The following is a 23,899-nucleotide window of genomic DNA, read 5'->3' as shown; positions in this document are numbered from 1 at the left end:
CTTAATGTCCACCAATATCACCAACCAGCGTCCCATACCAGATTTTTCATGGAGGGGAGTCACAGAGATCCCACACTGAGGTCACCCAATCACATCCAGGGCCATGTCAAAAGCTTGACTCCCAGAAAAGAAATATGAATGAAATTACTTAATGGGCTCAATCTCCAAACTAAAAGAATTCCAAGACTAGTTGTTTCTTTTATTACATTACATCGAACAGAAGGGGGAGTACATACATTTTTATTTTCTACAGAGATCCCTAGAGTGAGTCTGTATAATATGTAAATGACACAAAAAATATACAAGATATACAGAAAATACATATAGCTCACTCTTCAAGTCTGCTGCAGCATAAAGCGTATTGTACAGGAGCCAGAGCTCCTGGCTCCTCCCCTGTTCTGAGTGCCCCCAGAGCAAGCTGCTTGCTCTGGGGGCACTCATGTGTGCTCACTCTGGAGCCGCCTCTGTGTGTCTATGTTCCCCCCACAGTGTTTTTTAAGAACATCTAAAGTTTTTATGTAGTAAACTTTTTAAACGAAATTACCTGTTTATGTTTTTAGTATAGACTGACAAATGGAGCAAAATCTAAAGGCAAAAATAATGTATATATTTTATTAAATATTGTAACTTTTTATTTTTTTAATCAATACTAACTGTATCATACAGTTATAGTGTTAACGGGCACATTGTCAATTTCAGGCTGCAGTGGCATCAGCAGGCTGAGGCTGTACATTTTTACATTTTGCAAACACATACATTTTGAACTTAAAATTGCACTTTAAACCATAAAACATTATATACTTTCTGAAACCAGAGACCCCATAGAAAGATGGTAGTTGCATTTTTTAAGGCAAACAGTGTTTGTGCTACTGTTAATCAAATCTACATTTTCAATAGAAAATACACTCAGTATAGCTTAGCGGCTTAGCAGTTAGCATGTCTGCCTTGCAGTAAATGGGTCATGGGTTTGATTTCCAACCACGTAGCCAGGGCCTCACATGTGTACCCCTGCCTCCATGCTTTAACAGATTAGTGTGATGTGGTAGAGTGCTTGCTCTAGATGAGGAGCCCTATGTCTGCACCTCATCTCCCATAAGTGTATCACATTACACTTACTGTACATTCACATACCAACACTGCCACCCCTGTAACATTTATGGGACAGCAGCAAAAGTGTTAAAGGATTTTAAGTAGAATTCCAGGATAAACCTAACTAGTCTTTAAAATGCCCCCCCCCCCCAAACACCTACTGCATGTTGATTAACCTGTGTAAGAAAGATCTGTATGCTTATCTATTTTTAACATGCCTGCTTAATTTCGATCACTTGATCTACCCTGGGACAGCCAGCAGCAGCCGAAGGGGAGAGGAGAGAGCACTCGACAATGGATGGTAAAGCATGGGGCCATGACATCACCCATTGACATCTTTGGCTCATTCATTGCTGCCGCTCCCTCCTCTCCCCTGCAGCCGACACTGACTGACACAGGGGATCACATGAATGAAGCACAGCGGTATAGGTATAGGTAAGTATATACATCTTTATTACATCGGTTAGTCAGCATAGGCGTTGGGGGGGGGGGGGGGCAGAGCACTTTTAAGACTAGTTAGGTTTATCCAGGAATTCTTTAAGCCACAGCTAAATACTTTAATATATACAGTGCAGATGGCAAGAGGTTAACATGTGGCCAAATATGCAAAACTATCTGGTCATGAATGGCATAATATAATAGCATATATATGTACCGCTACTCCTGTAGGATCCACTGAGTAGAAGGGTCCACTGTTCTTTGCTTCCACCTTCCCAAGGGCCTCAGCCCCTCTGACACACCGGGTTGAGTGCAAAAGCAGATAAACACAGTGAAGCACAGCAAATAATTCCTATTACCCACCAATAGTGCTATACCAAAAGCAGAAACCAAACCAGTTAGCAAAGATAATCTTAATATATAATTAATCAATGGTGTTAATACATGAAAGTTAACATTTATAATAACACTGTGGCATCAAGGATGGCTAACCCTGAGTGCTAGATACAAAGGGGCATAGGCTATCCAGACCAGCATAAACAGCAGCAATACCATCCAAAAAATCGAAGATGTGCAGCAGTGAGGGTTTATCTAACAATACCAGAGCTATACTACCAATGGGCACTAGTGATGGTGGTTCTAGGCCTAAACTGACTGGGTAAGCACAGTTAAATTAGAATCAACATTAGCAAAGATAGAGGAATGTAAAAAGGGGGGGTGAGACCTGTGAGACTAATGGTACAGGCAGTCCTTTGAGTTAGTCTTCTCCTGGCTTACGTTGGGGCCCTATAACTGTGCATTGGTGCACTTATGATAGTCCTACAATCCTGCAAATAGTAAGATGACAACAGGTGCAGCTCAGTTCAGTGCAAGGTGGAATAGTAGCAGGCTGAAGGTAAAAATAATGATTCAATATGACCAAAGTCCTAGGTTGGTAGTGGTGCGGTACGGGCTTTGAGTGCGGCAGAGTACTTGATTGCTATGGATGAACACAGGTTGGATGCTAAGGTTGTCCTGCTCTCAGAGGTTCATCTACTGCTAACAGTATAACAGTACATGATGGGCCAGCAGCTCTCTCGCCAACTCCCCGTCATGGTGATAAAATTTTGAAATAGAAGGGACCCTTCAGTCTGGTTCTGGTGTGGCTGTAACTTGGACAACAAACAACAGATGGTCATGTGAGCACTCAGCGGTATCCTCGCAAGGTGGACCAGATGGACAGATACCAGCACTCTCCTGTCCACACCAAGACTTTCTTGGAAGGCCTTGTCTCCCCCCGCTTGCTCCAAAAGGTCTGGATGCTCGAACTCTCACAGTGCCAAGACAGCTGGCTTTCCCAGGCAATTTAATAAAAAACTCCCTCAGGCTCCTCCTGCTCACACAGGGTCTTGTGTGACCTTTAGTCCAGAGAACTGATTCTGTCCATACAGGATTGCAGCCTCGAACTGCAACTCCCAGTGTTTCAGGCATGCCGCATTGCCCCTTTTATATAATACAGAACCATGTTTCATTTTGTGGTGCTAAGTCATTTGTATGGAAATTATTAATGATAACAAAAAAAGCAGTAAAATTGATTCCCTGAAGCCAGGAACAACAACAATAGGCCCCCAGCAATGGTAGATCTACCCAAGAACAATAGAATCTCAGCAGCAACAACAGATCTCCAGCCAGCAATAATAGAACCCCTCCCTCAACAATAGATCCTTCCCTGCAAAAAAAGACCCCCCCGTAACATATGGCCCCTAGCAACAATAGATCCCCCACCAGCAATATTAGGTCCAGCACGCCTTGCTATTACATACTTTCAGTGCTGCAGATGCCAGAACTGCTTTCCCCCACATTCCCACTGAAAAAAACCCTGCTGTTGCTGATCTCTCTATCAGGTGGAGAGCCATAACTTTCTGATTAACTCAGAACAAGTATGCAAATGTGGAAACACACACACAGGAGGGTGTAAATGCCTAGTGCATTACCACCATACGACTATCAAAAAACATAACGAACCCTGTGAAATAGCAAAAAACAATTGCCTACTAACAAAAGTAACAACAGGAGTATCATATAACAGCTCCAGCTGAAGGTGATGTCATCTGGCTCTGTACCACACAGTTGGAAGGCTGACACGTTTTGGGGGACATGTACCCTTCCTCAGAGCTCTGCATGATATGGAGCATTATGTTTGGTCACCATCAGGAGTACCCTACTGTTTGGTCACCATTAGGAGTACCTCTACTTAAACACCTGTTTTGTTTTGTTTTGTTTTTGGAGACTTTAGAGGAGTGATGCAGATCTGGAGTTCTGACTTCAGTTGCTGCATACCTGGATTAGTGAGTATTATGAAACCAGAGAAAGCCAGGCAACTATCATTTTTTAGAAGGTTAGCTATGGCAGCCTACTTATTTCTTTCTGTAGATGTTTCCTTTAAGAGGTTAATTAAAAGATGGATTTATGTAATTTGTGTTAAATCACTTGTCTTTTTTCCTCCTTTGGTAATCAGGCACTTCTGCGTTGTGTTTGGTTCAAGCAGTGATTTATGTCTAGTACAGATTAGTGCACTGTTCACCTGCAGTACATAAATAGACATGCCTGTATTTGTTAAGGAGTACAAGTTTTCTACAAAAATGCACTTGAAAGACAAAAGTTGAAATAAAGTAAGAGTAACACATTTTTACCTATTTGCTTTCATAGCACCACTCCAATAACTGCAATTGCTCATCTATGCAGAATTTAATAAAATTAATTAAAAAAAAAAATCTTTTAACAAAAATAATATATTCAGCTATGCAGTAGAGAAAGGGTTAATGGGAGACATGCCTATCCCTCCTCCTCTCCTTTTCCCCAAACACACACAAGGCAGTTTATATCACTCTCTTGTTGCATCATTTTGTAACCCCAGACCTGGTAATCTCTGGTCGGAAACATGAAAAAATGTTTACAGTATTGTCCTTCCCCCAGCTAGGAAGTAAGTAAATAGCTGCTTAAAATGAATTCGTTCACATGCCTAATGACTCAGATCTAGGATGGGGGGGGGCAAAAAAAAGTTATTACTCAGAGAAAAACTGGTGTTAAGGGTTAAAGACCAAAGAGTATAAATTCGTCTCCTCTTCTTCATTTTGTCATTAGAAACGTGAGTCTGAACTAAGAACCAGGTAGCTTCTGAGCACAGGAGCTTCTATTACTAGAAAGGTGACTTCTTAAACAGAACTATTATTTATCTTTTTAAATTAAGAACTTTTTATTATAACTGGAATAATACATTTCTGCATTTGTACTATTTATCTCTATATATATTTTATCTGGGAAGCATTCTTTCACATTTTTTATTGCATATTCACTGCAAGAAGATGCTAAGAAGACAGCCTAATATTTTTACCCAGAAGTCTGCAGGAGGAGGACTGTGCTTGTTGGTCTGGGCACTGTGTAGTTCTATTAGGGTGCTAGCCAGTCCTATTAGAGATGATAATCCTGTTTTGGGGTACTCAGACCAGGTACGACTAAGACACCTCTATACAGATAATGAGCACACTCACCTACATCTTCAGATCACTTCAGAGGGAGAAGTCAGCGGAACCAAAGACAAAAACGTATACAGTAAGTATACTCAAATCCAACTGTTATTATTATTATTTCCATTAATCTATCCATTCTGGCCCCTATTCTGTCTTCTCCAGGAAAAGCTGAAATCTGTGTAGGTAATCTGGGGTACTGCACATCATTACTCATTGTGCTATATTACCAATAGAATATGCCTTCACACCAGTAGTTAAATAGTCTAATAATCATGATCTTCTAATATAAGAAATAAATATATAGAAACTAATATTTAGTTGAATTTCTAAGATTATTAAAATAATCAGGGGATTGGACAGGATGGAAATTGTATTTATTTTCTATGAATTTTCAGCTTGTGTGGTAAACAAATTGATTTTTTTCTTCTTTAGGTTTTAATGCCATGAAAGAGGAAATTAAATGCAAAAAATGATTGTAGTTCAGATAGTAATTATCATTGCAATGTAAATACATATAGGGCAAGCTCTAAAAATCCTAAAGTGGAACTCCAGCAAAAACGTCTGTTGTTCTGGATAGGGTGGGAAATGGTTAGATCCTTCATAAGGTGTTTGCTGCAATCTTTGTAGCCACAAAGGGAATTTCCCCTTAGTTCCTGTTCTGGTTACTATGCCTTTCATTTTGGGTTGATGCAGAACTGGCTAACCTCTGCCCATGACTTTCAAGGTCCACTTGCTACAGTCATTATGATTGGATTTTTCCATATTTGATTTTCTTTCACTGCAGCAAATGCAGCATAAGGAGTGAGACTCCACTGGGATGGGGAGTAGTTGCTAATACCAGTAGGAATTCTTGATGCTAAAGCACAAGGAGTTGATTTGCTAAAGGCAAATAGTCTGTGCACTGCAAGTGCAGTTACTCTAGGTCCGAGGGGAAGCTCTGAAATGAGTGGAAGCTCTGCTGATTTCTATCCTCCAATCACATGCAAGTAAAAATGCTGTTTTTTTTTTTTTTCTTGCACGTGATTGGGTATTCTTAACAAAGTGAACCTTTACCTCATTTATTAAGCTCTGGAGCAACTGCACTTGCAGTGCACAGTATATCTGCCTTTAGTAAATCAACCTCAAGGAGTTGATGGGTGAGTCATTTCACAAGTATCCACTTATATTTCAGCTTTGGGGTGTACTGACACTTTAAACATTTTGCAGTGATGGTTGTAAAGCAAAAAAACAACTAAAGTGTCAGTCTGTATTCATATTTCTCCTATTCACGATGACAGTGCATTCATGGTATTAACATTTTTCTGTGAATTAAGCTCTCAGTTGTAGCCATTGCCAGTGCCAAAAAAAACCCTGCAATACATTAACAAAGTTTAAAAAAAGAACACAAAACAGATTATCAGCAGACCTGCTCTGCTCACAGCTTGATGTATGTTGTTTTATGTATTCTAGCATACTTTTGTAGCAGATCATATATATTCACCTACAAATATAAACATGTTGGCAACACTTCATGGCTTTAAACTAGCTGATAGTTTTAACTAGCTGTTACAATTAAAATATACTTTTATTATGAATGGCTGAAGTTCAACATCAATGCTTGTTCATTATGGATCTGTCTGATGAGCAGTATGGTGTATGATGAGCGGTATGGTGTATGGATTGGCAACCCTTTTATAAGTGTCATTGGATAATGTACTATATTTCTATTCAATAATGTTGATGGACATATACAAATAGAATACAGTAGCAACCAATCAAATCCCAGTTTACCAATACCAGAAGCATTTTGCTTTGTCACTTCCTATTGGTTAAAGTGTGTCCATAGCCCAAACTTTTTAAATTTTTTGAATAATTTAACCAACCAAGTTTTTTGGCAGTTTATATCCCACTGGAAAGATCTCCCCTTACTTCTTGTTCTTCAGACACAGCGAGGTGTGAGAAGAAATCTCTCATGGTTATGGGAAAATTCCCACTGAAACCCCATGGGATGATTTTTTTCACCTTGTGGTCTGGTGGCTATTTTTTAACACTTCCACAAATATTTGACAAAAAACAATAAATTCATGACCCAAAGTGGTGTTTATAGAAAATGTTTCCTTGCTGATAGAATCTTTAGACAGATGTTATGATAGCACGAAATGTGCATCAACTGTGAGCAAAAAGTGCATTGTTAAGTTCGTGGACTATGAAATTTGTTTGCCAGTAGTAGTAAGGTCTGCACACATCAAAGCAGAATTCTGTATAAAAAGCATAAAACAAAAATGGCTCTGAGGCTCATTGGTGGACCATAGTCCTATGGAGGAAAAGGCTACCATTAATGGGCAATCAATAGCTGCATCCCTTTAAAAGATATCTGTTACTATTTAAAGCACAGTTGATTAAAAAAAATGCAGTCACCCTAAAACAAAACATACAAGTCACACTATATTATTGTAAAACTGGCCACACAGAGAGATCCATGAAATTCTGCTTTGCTGATTTGTACAAGTCACTGCACTTTGCACATGACCTACAATAGTATCCTCAAAACTTGATAATTACATTTTCATCTATAATTTGCAGTTAGGCTTTTAGTACATTTAAGATTCCTACATTTGAACACAGAAAGACATCATGATTGCATGATAAACAGTTACATGAATATTTCAAATGTGCTGATTAAGCTAAAATTAAACCAGCACATGGGAAGTAAGAGAAAATATAACTTTGAAGGTCGCTGATTATCTGCACGAGTGAGCCCTCAGTGTACCTTATATAGAACAATTGTATTTATGAAAGCACTTACCACGTTATCAGCAGTTCTACAGCATTGCATCATGAGGTATTACATAATGCATTACAGTGCTAAAAAAAGAGTATTTACATGAAAACTCTAAACCAATGCAAACATGTTTAGTAAGATTTTGAAGAGTACCTATTATGCCAAAATTCGATATTTTTATTTGCTTGAGATAAAACTCTCATTGGCAAAATGACTTAACTTTCAACAAGTCTTTGTTCATATAAAGAGAGTTTATCAACTTGAAAAAAGTACTTGTCTGTGTGACAGCACACTGATCTAATGATGTAACATGTTTTAGCAAAGTTTGTCAGCGTACCTGTTAGAGGGTAAACTAATATGGTAGGAATAAGGGAGCTGCCATTACCAACTCAGTTTTTAAAGCTGCATTTTCTGGACTTGATAGTGAGTTGCTGACCAAAAGCAAGTGTACAACCAGTTAAGTAAGGACTCTGGACCTGTATGTTTGTCCTCAATTAATGACCCACTAAGCACTGAAGCAACATTAAAGACAACAGCCCAAGAGCTTCCACCTTTTAAAACCAAGTTGGCAATAACAGCTCCCATAGTCATAGCTTGACAATTTCCTTTAATGTATAAAGGTCACTGTGGGCAGTTTAAAATAATTATTTGACTTTTTCTCTACATTTTGTGTAGAGTAGGTAATGGTTAAAATGGCTTGAAGTTTATTCTCCAAATGGGGAGGGATGTCCCCATTGAAAGTTTTCCATCGCCTCCTGGTGACATCCATTAAATATTGGATTTGCCATTATTTTCTGTCTCGGTCAGAATAGTCCTTAGGAAAATAATGAGGGTGAATCTATCTAATGAAACAGACTGCAAAAAAAAAGAACCCGACCTCAGTTTTTTCTTTAAAAAAGAACCTGACCACATTTCTTAGCACTAAAAAAATGTGTTGGCTTGAGATAAACTTTAAGAGCTTCTGAGTCTGCAGCTTACAATTATACAGTTATCATTCCTTGCAGAAAAGACTGCATACTAATAAAAATAATAATGATACATTTTCAGGCCTGCTGGAAATCAAAGCAGTAAAGCCAAGCATCTTGGTGATTCGGGGAAAGAAAAGCACTCGCTACCTTTGCATGGACTCCAGGCACCACTTATATGGATCTGTAAGTCTCTATTATATATATTTAAAATTGGCATGTTTTTGATCAATACATTATATATCAGGCATGAAAGCATGGTTATGCACCTTCAGATGAGTGACAAAATGCTTTGGCAAAGACTAGAAGATTTCAAATAAAAATATTGACATTGGAACCTGGCTATTATCTAGTTTGGTCTGCCTTGCTCTGCTCTGCTCAACTCTGCTCTGCTCAGCATTGTACCTTTCATGACATTTTGCAAAGTTCATTACTAAAGATCACTAACTCATTACTGAAAACTGATGCCTAATTGTAATAACCCATAGTGAAAATAAGCAGAATTGTTAAATTCAGCCTTTAACAAATTCAGTGTTGATCCAGAAAAGGGCAAAAATTCCTTCCAAACCCAAGAAAGGTGGCTGTATTTAATTTGCTAGCATTGCTGTATTCTTCGAACTTTGTAAACATGTAATTTTGGAGACCTTTTGTAAATTGCACAGTAATATAGTAAGCAGAACAGAAAAAAGGGTAACGTCCATTAAGATAACTCCATTCTAACTGGCCACACACACCAATTTTTAGCCACTTTCAACCACTTTTTAAAAGGATTAGATCACATAAACATGCAAATCTCCAAAAAGGCAGCAAATGATACAAATGCAGATAGTCTTTATTGAAGCATATGAAGTTAAAAGAAGGGTCTCCCCTTCTGATGCCTTTGGCCATTCCTGACCTTAGTCATAGCTTATGACTGACCTTACAACTAAGGGAAAGTTGGTCAAAATGCATGAGCTGCTTAATGATAGCACCGGCCCTGACTGTTAGCATTGATTAGTGCACAGCCAGATGAGCTGATCACTTGCTCTCTTACAAAAGCAACCAAACATATCTTTGCAACCTACCACAAAGAGTTTGTAGATGGGTCATTGAACTTGTTTTATACTTTAAGATAAAGGAAATTCTATATTATCAACAGTGATCTTTGAAATGGGCAAACCTCAGAGTGTTTGACCCATGACGTTGTGGGATGTTACTGTAAATCTAAAGCTGTATAGCATGTGTAATAATGATACTGCATAGGATGTGTATTTAACATGTGTTCATGTGACTTCTGGCAATGACGACTTATCTTAATGGCATGTTTTTTTAACCTTGATTACAATAAAGTTTATTGGATATCCACTGTGGACCTGAACATCACTGATAGCGATAAGTTGACTTTTACCATTTAAGTAATGCGTGATTTTTTAATACAATATTGAACAAATAAGTTCTAAATAAGGAACTTACAAGTATTCATATACCATTCCCCTAATTACTGTGTTTTCTGTAGATCATTTATAAAGAAGATGAATGCAACTTCCGAGAAGTGCCACTAGCAGACGGATATAATTTCTATTTCTCTGAGAAATATCCTGCTCAGCTTACTCTTTCACCTCCCAGAGGAGGCCACCCTTCAGGAGGACAGATGGCACGATTTATGCCACTTAAAAACACAATACCCTTAGAGGACCTCCATGCTGTAGACCATTCTTATGAACACCGACCAGGAGACGACTTAGGTGAAGATCCTTTTAAAATGATCCATCAATCCAACATCTTCAGCCCAAGTCTGGACTCAAAGAAATAGACATGTACTATACTTAGAGGTTTATTTATTTAAAACTGTTTTTAGCTTTGGTTCATGGGCAAAGTAATGCTTCATGACTTAGCAGCTTTCTCACCTATTTTCAGGGAAATGGCGTAATTATTAAGGACTTATATGTGAAGAAAGGACATCTACATTCTACAGCAGCATACTATGTATACAAGCACATTTAAAGTAAGTGATTTAATAGATCACAACCTGCTATATATAGGCAGTAGTAAAGAAATTCATTGCACCAAACAGGTCAAAACTTCAAAGGTCATGAAAGACTCAGCATAGTAACTGGAAAACAAATGAAATGTCAAAGTACACAAAGACCATTAATATTTGAAAAACACATTTTGGTTTGATGTTAGTGCACTTGGTATACACTGGAGGCAATGTCTGCAAATTCCACCTAACCTGTTGAAAGCTACTTTGTGTCTCCTCAGTACTGGACCAATCACAGCTTAATAATAATACATGTCATGGCTTAGATGGCTTGTGTGCACCATGCCAATCACATTCCTATTCTTTATTTTTAGACATAATTATCTATTTGTGCATGCCCATTCTATAGTTTATATATGGTTCTAAAGGTAATGGTGGTTAGTTCATACGGGCATGTCCAGTACTTTATCTAATGTAGTATAGACATAATGGTTACTAAGAGAACACAATGACAAATGTGATTTAAAAGTTTGTCGTGTGTGTGTGTCTGTGTGTGCGCTTGTGTGTTCAGTTTGACTTGAAAGAGCTTGAACATGGTTGTGCAGTTATCTGGTTTAGCCAATCTGTATATTTTATGTGCCTAAATACAAAGGATTTTCATTTTTGAAAGAGCTTATGGCTGAACTGCCATTAATTGCAATTTAATAAACATGCCCCCATCTTCAGGACATGATGTGAGTAAAAACCCCCAATGGGGAACAACATTTTCCCCACATTACTACAATACTGAACTAATAAAAGTTTTGACTAGATTTGGCCTTTAATGCAGACAAAAGCTAGTCATGCGCAGTTCGAAGTTCGAGGCCTGCTGACACCATCTAGATAGAAAAACTTTGATTGAGAAATTAGTGGACTTGGGTTTAAAAAAGGTCAGGCAAACAGTGATTTAAGCTAATCAAAAGTATTCACTATTCACATATTCTGACAGCAGAGAAGTAGGACAACTGCTAAGCTGAACAGGAGAATCTTTTACATGTATAACCAGTTTAGGACACTGAGTATGTTTCATAGCAGACTTAATGATAGCCATACACAAAAGTATCTGATTTTTCAGATAACCTTTCTATCGGACAAAAATCATCTCCCAGTGCAATCATTCTCACACCTTACATGGTGTCAATGTTGTATGGTCATTCCTGTTGTGCAGCAATACCTTCCTTTATACAGCCACTTAAAGAACTTAGACGCATATGAAAATGTTTAATACATAGCTCTATATCAGAAAAAATACAACATGGTCACTGAACAATAAAGAACTTATTCATTAAGGAAAACCACAATCTGCAAAACACAATGAACCTTATTCTCCTAAATGCTCCAAATCAATAAAAATGTGCTATATTGACTAAGCCTGTATGACTATCACTCCAGACAACACAAATTTTGTGACAACTCAAATTGTAAATAATTGTATGTATGTATATGGGTTAGCTGTGTAAGCCTGAACTGCAAAAGGGGAATATAGTGGGGTTGATTTAGTAAAGGCAAATAAGCAGTTTGATTTGTAAATGAATGTTCACTTTGCAAGGGAATTCCTTTAGCTTAGTGAATGAGGTGAAGCTTTGATAACTTCTATCATCCAATTATATGCAACAAAGATACAGTTTTTTCCTAAATTTTCCTTGCACTCCATAGGGTATTTTTGGTAAAGTGAACTTTCACCCCTTTCATTAAGCTAGGGAAGATTCCCTTGAAGATTGAAAATTCCCTTGCAAAATGAACAGCTTATTTACCTTTAGTAAATCAACCCCTCACTGCTAAAAAGGTGAAAAGACTTTCAAAGTTTTATTAATGCATATTTTATTTATTTATTTGTAATATTTATTTATTTGCATTTTGCCACTGTGTAATTTTAAATTTGTATTTATTATTGATGTACAGTTGCACTACTATTTATTTAAATAAAAATGTACATTGATTTATCAAAAAAGCCTCTCTTGACGCAAACGTTTTTAAAAAAGCAACGTGTTGTAAAAAGGTACGTGTTGGGCACCACAGGATTCTGGGTTTAATTCCACCAGGGCACTCTTCCCATGAAGATTGTAAGTTCTTTGTTTTCATTTCCTTGGAATGCTTCAGTTTCTTTCCACAATGTTAGATTTTTGCCTTCTAACCACTTTTGTCCTTTAGCATAAGTGTGTGGATGATTATAAGAATGTGGTAAGAACATAAAATTGCATGCTCCAGTTAAAAACAAGACTAGTGTGAATTGTCCTATGCTGGGACTTCGATACTCCCTGGCGTGACAATAATGAGGTCTGTTGAACCCCAAACTGAGTTGGAAGAATGAGGAAGTTGTACTGAATAAAATTACCAAGGCAGCTATGAAAACCAATTCAAATCATCTGACTGTGGTGGAGCGTTAGTACGATTCATATGTTTATTCACTAGAACACTCTAGTTTAAAGCTCAATTCACACCAAGCATGCCTATGCTACAATATTCAGCAGGCGATCGGAACGCATTAAATCTCTTAAGCAATATAGGCATCTGGTTTATATCAGAGTTGATCTCTATCAAATCATAATTTAATTCTAGTCAATATTACGTTGGTTGTAAGACTGGAAAATTTTGGTAATTCTGTAAACATCCTCTCCAGGGACCTGAAAAAATGGCTGCGATTTACAGCTTAGAAGCTTTTGTTTCCATCACAACTATAAAAGGAATGCTAAGAGACATTTATGAGAATAGGTAACCCACATCTATTTTGTAAACATTTTTGCTCTTTTTGATATTTTCCTTAATTTTCATTTTAAATCTCTGGATAATATGAAGCAAAAATTAAAGACTTATCGTCTCTGTGTGAGCTAAACAATTCTAAAACTTGCATTCCTATCTGGATGTGGCAGAAAGCATTACAGACATTTCTTAAAAATAAGAGTTGCTGCTGCAGATGCTGTGAATGGTGCATGTTCCATTGCAAAACGTGTGGCAGCTACTGTTTGCGGGTGTTAAGAGTTTGGAGCTAACCTGCTCCAGTGACCCCAATCTATTCTGTGGAAGTAACCTTCTGTCCTTCTATTCAAAAAGATAGAGATATTAACATTATGACAAGTAAATATGTGAAAGGGGGAGGGTTCAAAACATCCCAAAGAAGTAAAAGCCCAATTAAAAAATATATGCCCCCACAAGAGAAAAGTCCAGAGAGTGAAACCCTTGAGAGACAACATGGAGCAAGTGGAAGAAGGGAGATGGAAAATAACATCAGTGACCGCTCTAAATTGTCTCTGGGAATATCCAATCTGAGTAAAATTGAAAAAACTGTAGATATGGAAAAATAATTGGATATAGAAAATGCTGAAGAATAAGAGAAAAGCTCAAAAATGCCTAATAAAACAGCAGAAATGTTTATGAGATTAGAACGCTCCATAAAAAATGAGATGGCAGTAATACATAAGGATTTGGGGCTGTCAGGGACATGTTGGCCATGGCATGGCTGAGGCTTGTAGCCGCACGCGAACGCACAGGCACGGGCCTGCAGGTACTCGCACTGTTGTGTGTGGCTGTGCACATATGCGCACACATATGCGCATGCGTGGGCGTACGGAAGTATGCATTGGCTAATTCTAGTACCCACTGGCCTATAAAGGTGCATCTGCTGCACTAGTGAGTTGCTGTCTGATCTACAGCTCCCCTTCCTGTATTCCTGTGCCTGTTCCTGTGATTACCTGTGAGTGACCCCAGCTTGTTTCTTGGACTCCGCCTCAGCCTTCTGACCCTGCCTGATATGCTCCCACCATCACTGACCCTGGCTTGTGACCCGACCATTCTTCTGCCTGTCGTTCATGTCTGATCTGCTTATCTGTTACCGACCCGGCTTGTCTGACCCAGCATGCAGTCTGCTACCAGCCTGCTCCACTGCCTGCCTGCTATGTTACCAGTCGGCTCTGCTGCCAGCCGGTCCAGCCATCCCATCGGCCAGCGAAGTGCCAGCAATTCCCACACAGACTACAGGACTGACCAGGCACTCATACCCTTCTGCGCTCTTGTGGTTGCTGTCCCACCTTCAGTGGCCCTTGAGCAAGAGCCATACAAGAGGCCTTCCTCTGCCGTCAGGCGCACAAGGTATGTGACAGGGTCAAGTTCTATCATGAGTGGAAGAAACGAAGGGAAAATTGGATAAACATGCCTAAGTAGTAACCAATCTGGAAAAACAAATGGAGGATATGCGAAATAGCAAAGACTTTTATATAAATTGGAAGATCAAGAGAACAGAGATAGAAGGAAGAATTTGAGGATACAATGTTTTCCCAAAACACAGCAGGGAGAAGATTTAATGGAGATAATGAGGAAATATTGAACACAATGAAGGATAGATCAGTAACAGATCAGTTGAAAATCGACAGAATACATAGAGATGTGATTATGCGATTTCATCATTACAAAGATAAAGTTGATCTATAGAAGAAGATAAGAGGGATACCAGTAATAAAATATGAAGAAACAAATTTATAAATATTTGCTGATATAACACCGGAAACATTAACTAGAAGGAGAACTTTGAAACCATTTCTGGAACAGATGAGAAAACAAAACGTACGATACAACTGGGGGTTTCCAGCATGTTTAATTGGATGGAAAGATGGTCGCTCTACCTTCCGTTTGAGGATGCCCCACACATGCTCAATAGGGTTTAGGTCTGGAGACATGCTTGGCCAGTCCATCACCTTTACCCTCAGCTTCTTTAGCAAGCCAGTGGTTGTCTTGGAGGTGTGTTTGGGGTTGTTATCATAAATTGCCCCAAGATACAGGAGTACTGGGAAGAAATAATTCACCAAATACTTTGGTGAGATTATGGGGAAGGATCCAGGTATATGTTTATTCCATCAAACTGAGCTTTCAGTGGAAAAATACAAGAATATGATAATATTCCATTAATAAATGCAGCAAATGGATTAATACCTTAATTTTGGCAAGCACAAGAGGCACCAAAAATAAAATACTAGATAAATAGGGTGAATTACATATAAAGGATAGAGGAACGCTACCATATTGTAGAGAATAAAATAAAGAAATTTAAAAGAACATGGGAAAAATGGAATGAGTTTAAAAGTTCAAATAGATATGTTGAACTAGTAGGAGTAGAGAATGAAGAGAAGAAAGAATAATATCTAAAAAGGTAGGGAAAAGAGATGCAGGAGGAAAGGAAGGAGGAGAAGGAAGTTACAGAGAGTATAGGAGGAATAGGAAGAAAAAGGAAAAAGAAACGGGAGTTGATAAAGAGGGCTTGGGTGGTGGGGGGGGGGGGAGTTGGGGTCATGGAGGGAGGGTACTGGGGAAAATATGTAAAGGATATTTTTTCTGTAATGATTAGTAATGAGACTATTTATTTATGTAATGTTGACACTAATAAAATATATAAAAAAAATTGCCTTTAGTTATACGTTAAGTATATTCAATACATAAAGAAATGTGTAATTCCAAATGCAAGCAGTGTAAGTACCAGAATTTGACTTGGTATCAGTCCCCCTGCAATATCCTGTACAGCAGAGCTCAGAGAAAGGAAGGAAGAAGCAGCACATGGAGTTGATCATGTGTATTGCAGTGCAAGATGCATGCTGATAGGAGGAGAGAGCAGAGCGCCAAAAGAAATTAGCTTACCTTAGTGCTACTTCTTCTTTAAATGTCTATAACAAAATTCTTTCAATGATGTAACGTCTCAAAGGGTTAGAAAGAAAAGTCATAGTTTACATACACTTTATTGTGTGTACCTAAAGATAGTCAGATCATGTCTTCAGACCATTATTCTGTGATATCAGCTGTATGTAGCACTACCCCCTTAGGAGTTACTGAAGATTTGGGGACCCCTATGGTCCTGCACAGCCAGGCAACACACATTTTTTTAAGACTTGCATTCCAGCTTGCATACAGGAGACAGTGAACAGTCCTTGAGCTTGTATTTTAAGTTTTATTAGGGGTATTTGAACTTGGATAGGGTAAGGGGTGTATTGGATGCCAAAGGAACAGTAAATGAGGACAACTTCCTGGAAACTATGTACAAGTCTTTTTTACAGCAAAAGTTATTTTTTGGGGAGCTCTCCAGCCTCTCCTGGTGTACCACCCAGACCCCAGATGAATCCTCTTCTCATCCAGCTATCTGGACAAATCCCTGGGCAAGGGGATCCCAGGTAAAGAGCTAGTCAGGTTTCCCACCAGAATGTCTCTTTCCCCTTACTTGGCCTAGGGGGTGCAAGATTAATCACTCTCCTTGGGTTGGTTGCTGCCTTCAGGCCTTCCGCTGGGCTGGCTCCATCCCTGCTGCACAGGTGGTCCTCTCTCAGAGGACTCCTGAGGTTGAACTATCCCCCTTTCCAGCACCTCTGCCTGGAGGTAAGCCCCTTTCCACTGAGCCCCCTCCCAGACCTCTTCATCTCAGCCTTCTCTACATCTTTCACCTGAGCTTTCCTGCCTCTGAGCAGGCTCAGTCCTGACCTTAAGGGCTGTCCTGATCCCATGCCAAGCCTCCTGCCTGGGAATTGGCCAGGATCCTTCAAGAGTGGAAGACCAGCTCCTCCTCATCCCCACCCACTGAGTTCTAGAGACTTCTCCAAGTTTTTAGATCAGGAGGAGGTATCAGTGAGTTGATCTGCAGAGCCTCTCAGTCCTAACCCAAATTTGACCCCTCTGAATATCAACCAGATGGCTACTCAGCCTTCTAACTGAAAAAATAATCAGCTAGCTCCCCTAACTAACTAGGAGGGTGCTACATTCACCCCCACTGAAAAACAGCCATGTCCTCACTGGCTGGGGGACAATATAAATTGTTCCTGAGCCCAGGAACGAGGCATCCCATACAAAAAAAAAGAGTGGAAAAGTGAACAAACTTGGATGGGGATAAAATATTTACAAATAAATATTAGTAGGAAAATATATTCTGAGAAATATACAAATTTACAAACATATATACACATCCTGACTCTAGCTAACTTTTGCTAACAGCAGGCAAATAACTGAAAATGCACAGTAACATATATACAAAATGTACAAAGGATATGAAACACCTCCTTTTCAAGGGAAATTCTTCATGGTAGCCAGATATCTTCTTATTCTTCAAGCAGGGAGACAGCCGTGTGGGTTACCTTCAGAACGGTACACAAAAAAAAGCACATGGCAACAAAGAACTACACAGTCCTAAATCTGACTAACTATCTACAAGGTAGAAAGGCACTGCAGCAGCATTTAAGAATGTCCTTTTGTTTTGTTTTTTAAGGAGGAGCCCCTCCTAAGGAAACAATGGGGTTAGGTGGTCTACTGAAGTACTCCCAGACCAGCATATCCAGAACATAACAAAGGTAGACCTCAGCCTAGTCCATGAACAAATAAAGACAGACAGTCCTCCTTTTTTAACTTCAGGAGTAGCAGGGCCTGCTGGGTTGCAATCCGGCATCAACCATCAGCAGTATTGGCGTGGGATAGGCAATCTGACGGTGGAGCTATCAGTCCTCTGGGCAGTTACAGAGTGGGTCCTTGCTGGCTGTCCAGCCCGGCCACTGCTCCACTCGTGTTTAATGTCCTGAAATCAGTTCCAGACTTTGGTTAAGTAGGGCCCCCTGCAAAGGTTTGGGGACATGAAGATAGCTCCAAACAAGGTCATCTTCCCACTGCTGCCTGGAACTATCAATAATGTCTATGACATCCTGGGGAGCGTAGGGGTAATTCCATCCCCACTCCTGGGCCACCCGTTTCTGTACAACTGACTGAAACCAGGAGTATCTGGGGAGCCTATCCTTGTTCCCCAGTCCTGGGTATACACAGGGGTTTGGGGCCCTGTGAATCAGGTGATTGAGGTCAGAATTCCTGACCCTGGTCTTAGGTCATATTAATATGAATGGGTTCAGTCCTGTGGGGAGGTCAAGCAGAATCTGGGGTGCTTGAGCTTGCTGATGGCTCTGTCAGTGACTCAAAGTCCTCAGTAGTGTCTCCCCAGTCCCACTCCTCAGTGTCATCGGAATACCAGTCTTCCTGCTCCTCTACTTCTAAAGGCTCAAATTTAGCCTGTAGCATGGGTGATTCCAAATCCAACCCACACCATCACCACCACCACTGACACTCTCCTTTGGCTGTCCTCACACACTGGCTTCTTCCAGGTGGATTGGTCAGGGCTGGTGGGCGAGGCCGGCATTTCCAAGACTTCATGAACATGCAAATCAGTGCATAATTTGTTAAACGGATGTCTTTTGAATTTTTTGTTGCTATTCTGTCTCTTAGTGTTACAATACACCTACCATTCGATTTTTAGACTGATCTTTTCTTTGTGAGTGGGCATTCAAAATCAGCAGGGGATCAAATACTTATTTCCTTCACTGTAATAGGTATAGTAGGCCACATGGGCACATGACACCATAAATCACAAATTCAGTGGAATAGGTACAGAATTTTGAGATAGAGTAAACTTTCACATTTGTAGTGAAGGATTTTTGACCATTCTGTACAAATGGACATGTTAAACGTGTTTTCTTTTGGCATCAGAACATGCCTATTAGATTGGGAAAGACATTTCCAGATGGATTGCGCGAACCTTTCTTTCTGTTGAGATTACTGGGATCTATGTGACTCTTGATGTTATGAGCTTGATGATACATAAACCTGGGTTGGGAAGGTAATAAAGTCCAAGTTTAGGATCTTGTAGTGGTATTCTTCAATGTTTCTCGATGACCTTTCCAATTTTTTATATTGGGAGCTAAATTGCGTAATGAAACGTATAGAGTCCATCTCTTCTTGTGGAGGTGATTTTATTGGAGGATTAAGGTAATAAAGGATGGTATCTTGAACAAGTGCTACTGGATAATCTTTCTCTAGGAATTTTTGTTTTAATATTGAACTTTGTTCTAGGCAATCAGTGTTTAGGGTATGATTTCTACAGAGTTGATGGAACTGATTTGTAATGTTCTGTTTCCATCTAGGATGGTGACAACTGCTCGAATGAACATTGGAGTTGCCTGCTGTGGCTTTGAAATGGTTCTTGGTGATTATCTGGGAGCCTGAGGAACCAAGAACCAAGTCAAGAAAGATGAGAGATTGGGTATCAACTACATGGGTAAAAGACAAACCGAAATCAATGTTATTACAATGGTTAACAATATTTGTGACTGTGGAAAGGGGGCCGTCCCAAATGTCAACAATGTTGTCAATATATCTCCTTTAAAATATGATATGTTTGGTGAAAGGGTGATGACATGATGGTATATCAATAGTGATTCCCACAAGAAAATGTTCTACTGCTCTAAGGCCTATAAGATGCAGAAGAGAAGTGTATAACTAGCTGAGATCTAAAGACAGCCAGCAATATGTGGGTTCCCAAGAGTAGTTTTTAAGGGTGTCAATAAGGTGACTGGAATTCCGTATATATGAAGGTAATTCTTGGACTAGGGGTTGTCAGAAAAAATCAATGTACTGGGCCAGCCCATGTGTCACACTCCCCATGGAGGCTACAATAGGTCTTCAGGGCAGATTGGTGTGGTCTTTATGTATCTTGGGTAAATAATAAAAATACGGTACATTGTAAAAGTCTTTTAGAAAGAAAGTGGCCTCCTTTTTGTTAATAATTTTGTCTCTCTTAGCTGCTAGAACAAGATGTTTTATATCACTAGCAAAAATATCTGATGGATCTCCACAAAGTTTAAGATAAGTATGGGAGTCAGATAGGAGTCTGTGGACCTCCTTCATATAATCTGTTTTATTGAAAACAACAATGCCACAATGCCCCCTGTGACGGGCGCGGCATCAGACCCCAGTCCTTCTCACCAACTTGTGACTGAAGGACTAGCCAATCTAAAACCGTGCTGCCACTTGCATAACAATGCCATGCTCAGTTGCACCCTGCACAAAGATTTTCCAGCTCACTGGACCACAATCTATGTGCCCGCAGCCTGAAAGCGATTGTTACTGGGTCAGGTTAATTACGCAATTAACCCTTTACACTGCCACCACCACTTTTTTACAGAGAAGGAGGAAACTCACAAATCTTAGCAGTAACACTATGATGTTTGAATAAGCATCTGTATACACACTGTCACCGCAGGCAGATGTATACAGAGATTTTAAAACACACAGTAGCACTCTTCAGAGACAGGGATTCTTAGTTTGCATTAAAGAGCTTTAGAAACAGTTACTTTTCAGAAAATAGGATTTATTACTAAAAAAGTCAAAATGGTGCAATAAAAATATTTACAGAAAAAGATGTAGCCAATATATATATATATAAATACAGAAAGCAATAACACAACAGAGAGATAACAGAAAGAAGTTTAGGGAGGTAGAATACTTGCCGAAGTCCTTGGTTTAAGCAGATTCAAGTGTCCTGAACAAAAGGGTACCTTTTCTTCCAAAGTTGGTTCCTGGTGTTAAAAGGGAGAATCTCTTCATCTTCCTCTCCAGGCCTGACAGCCTATTTTCTAGTCCCCCAGCAGGGGGTGTCTACTGAAGCCAAGGGCCAATCGCCTCATTTGGGGAGGGGGTTTAGGCGGAGACCCAGGCTGTGACCCAAATCCCTCCCACGTTTATACCATGGTTAATAACCTTCCATAGTTACATGTAGCATCCTATTCACTGGTAGGATAATATGCAGAATCATCTGCTGAATGTCCAGACACCAGATATGACATATCTGCCTGTGACGGTTAAAGAGATATCACTTTCTACTCTCGGGTAGACGTTATCTAGGGGGTGAGGTATCAGGTGACTTGTATTAAAATGTCCTACCTGAATAGATGCTTTGTTTTATTGTACTTTGTTCCTGTCGGGAGTTATGGATTTGTATGAAAAAGTGATTTCAGTGGAATGTACGTTTTACTGCTACTCCGGAATGCTTTTCATGTCCAGTGACTGACGGATTTATAACTTTATCAGGCCAGAGCAAGAGTCTGGCAGACCTCATGGAACCATCTAACCATGAAGTGTATCCAGCTGTGCCCTGTGTACTCCTGAACTCAGCACACACACAGACCACATGCCATTCAACAAAAAGGGAGGGGACTGATTTGTGAGAATGACACAAGATGGTGGATCTTAGCAAAATGGTTGTCCACATCCATTTCTGTGCGCAATTGCTACACCCCCCCCCCCTTTGTCGGCAGGTTTAATGATGATTTTATGGTTCTCCTGTAGTGCCTTAAGGGCCGAAAAAATTGGAAGGAGTTAAATTATGATGGCTGATAGTATTATTGGAACACAACTTTTTGAGGTCAGTGTAAACCATGGTATAAAATGTTTCAATAAATGCCCCTTTAATGTGGGTGGGTTAAAAAAAATTATTTGGCTTTAAATTGAGTATGTACCGGAGAATGTGATCAGACTAAAGTTCTGGATTGATATCCCCATTTTCCCACAGTAGTTCTTCCAGAATCTGTAGGGTATTAGCATCTACCAGTAGGTTGTCAACAGGGACAGATATGGAAATATAGTCTAGACATGCCTCATTATTTTTGGCACCAAGGGATGATTGGTTAATGAAAAACTTTTTTACTGTAAGATTTTTGATAAATTTGTTAAGATCTTTAAATAAAGTATATAGATTCGGTCCTGTCATAGAGTAAAAATGTAGACCTTTATGTAGTATAGAAAGCTCATCGGCGGAGAGGGAATATTGAGATAAGTTGAATATTTTTATGGTATTGGATCTCTATTTCTTATTCTTCTATCTCACACATTGTCCAACTATTTTTGTAAGAGTCTTTTCTTATGTGTCCTAATTCACCACGCTGATATGTTAAATGTGCTGTATACACAGTATTAATAGAATAGTTTACTGGTGATCTATCAAACATAGTTTACACATTGCCCGCCCAGTCTCCTCCCCTCTTTCCATTATAAGCGATCCATCCAATCCCTCTGTATGGTTTGCCAAAGGGACGGTCCTTGTTGCCCCCAAATGCATAACCACACCCCCCATGTCATCCTCCGGATTCTCTCTGCATCTCTGCCATGGCCACAGCTTGTTACTGGCATCGAGCTCTCCACTGCTGTTGCCTCTCTCCCTGGATGCCGGCTGCCATTAGACTGCCTGGCTGTGATCAGCAGTGTTTCCTCAGCTCTTTCCACACACTCCTCCAGCCGCCTCAGAATTAACACAGCTGATCCAGCCACAAACTTGCCAAACTCTGTAGTCTTCCTTTGTTTTTATGCTCTGATTCTTTTAATAAATGTGAGTGCAATTTTTTAATTCTCCCTTACAATCTACACTTAGATGGTGGCACTTCCTATGCTTTTTTCCTTGTACAGATTGAAGAGTGTTATCCAATCCTCTTTAAGAGAAGCTGTAACCATGTCCAAGTGATTTTTAGTGACGGATATGGATTTATTTATGAGATAATTTTAGAGACCCTCCTTCCCAGCTGCAGTTCACTATCCATATCCCTAGCTCAACTAGCGCCATGACATTACTTTACCTCTCTGGAACTTCTGCTGACTTCTCCTGGGCAGCAACTGTGAGCACTGGCTCGTCAGCAGCATCTCCGGATGATAGGTTGGTCACAGCAGGCAACACTCTGCTGCACATGTTGGCTGAGGGTGCTGGGGAGTCGTGGTCCTGAGACTCAATTTGTCAGAGCCTGGGATCGAACCTGGGCCTACTGCAGTGAGAGACAGTGTTTCTTCTCACTGAGCTACCTGGGATGCTGGACAACACTCTGCCTGATCTATTGGATAATCCTGCCTTCTGCCTTGTGTTCTCTTGAACCTTGAACTCCTTGCTCCTCCCTTGAACTTCCTATAAAAGCCATGTCCATGCACCTCCTCCTTGCAATATTATTGTACCTTCCAGCCAATATCCCGCTTCTCTGTCCTGCTGCCGTCTACATCTTCGCTACCGACCTCTGGCTTGTTACTGACTACGATTTTGCCTCATCCTATCTACTACAATTTGTGACCGACCCTTGGCTTGATTCACAAGCAGCCAAATCCATCTCCACCATTAGGAGCTCTGGTGAAGACCGGTGAACACTTAGACCCCGCACCTCAGGTGAGCCTGCGTCATTCCCAGGGTGATCCGCTGGGGTACCTATCCTGCTGGTTTCAGGTAAGCCTTACACTGCTGTAGCAACTGATCTCTGAACCTGACTGCATTCCTTGACACAATTCCTCTCTGGATCTCTGGGTCAAGACGCATTCTGATCTTCTG

General features: G+C 39.9%; 1 protein-coding gene across 1 annotated transcript; it reads left to right on the top strand.

Moving 5' to 3' along the window:
• Positions 1–4,622: 4,622 nt before the first annotated feature.
• On the top strand, positions 4,623–12,712 carry FGF21 (fibroblast growth factor 21). The gene is made up of 3 exons (XM_089690931.1): positions 4,623–5,118; positions 8,845–8,948; positions 10,258–12,712. Exons 1-3 carry the CDS (start codon positions 4,872–4,874, stop codon positions 10,552–10,554), a joined length of 648 nt encoding a protein of 215 aa, XP_089547057.1. The 5' UTR covers positions 4,623–4,871; the 3' UTR covers positions 10,555–12,712.
• Positions 12,713–23,899: the final 11,187 nt, after the last annotated feature.

This window comes from Staurois parvus, unplaced genomic scaffold (genome assembly GCF_062004578.1).
Source record: "Staurois parvus isolate SC_StPar_1 unplaced genomic scaffold, SC_StPar_1.0 ptg000548l, whole genome shotgun sequence".
Classification (NCBI taxonomy): domain Eukaryota; kingdom Metazoa; phylum Chordata; class Amphibia; order Anura; family Ranidae; genus Staurois; species Staurois parvus.
The sequence above is the reverse complement of the archived record's forward strand: the minus strand, read 5'-3'. Positions and strand labels throughout refer to the sequence as shown.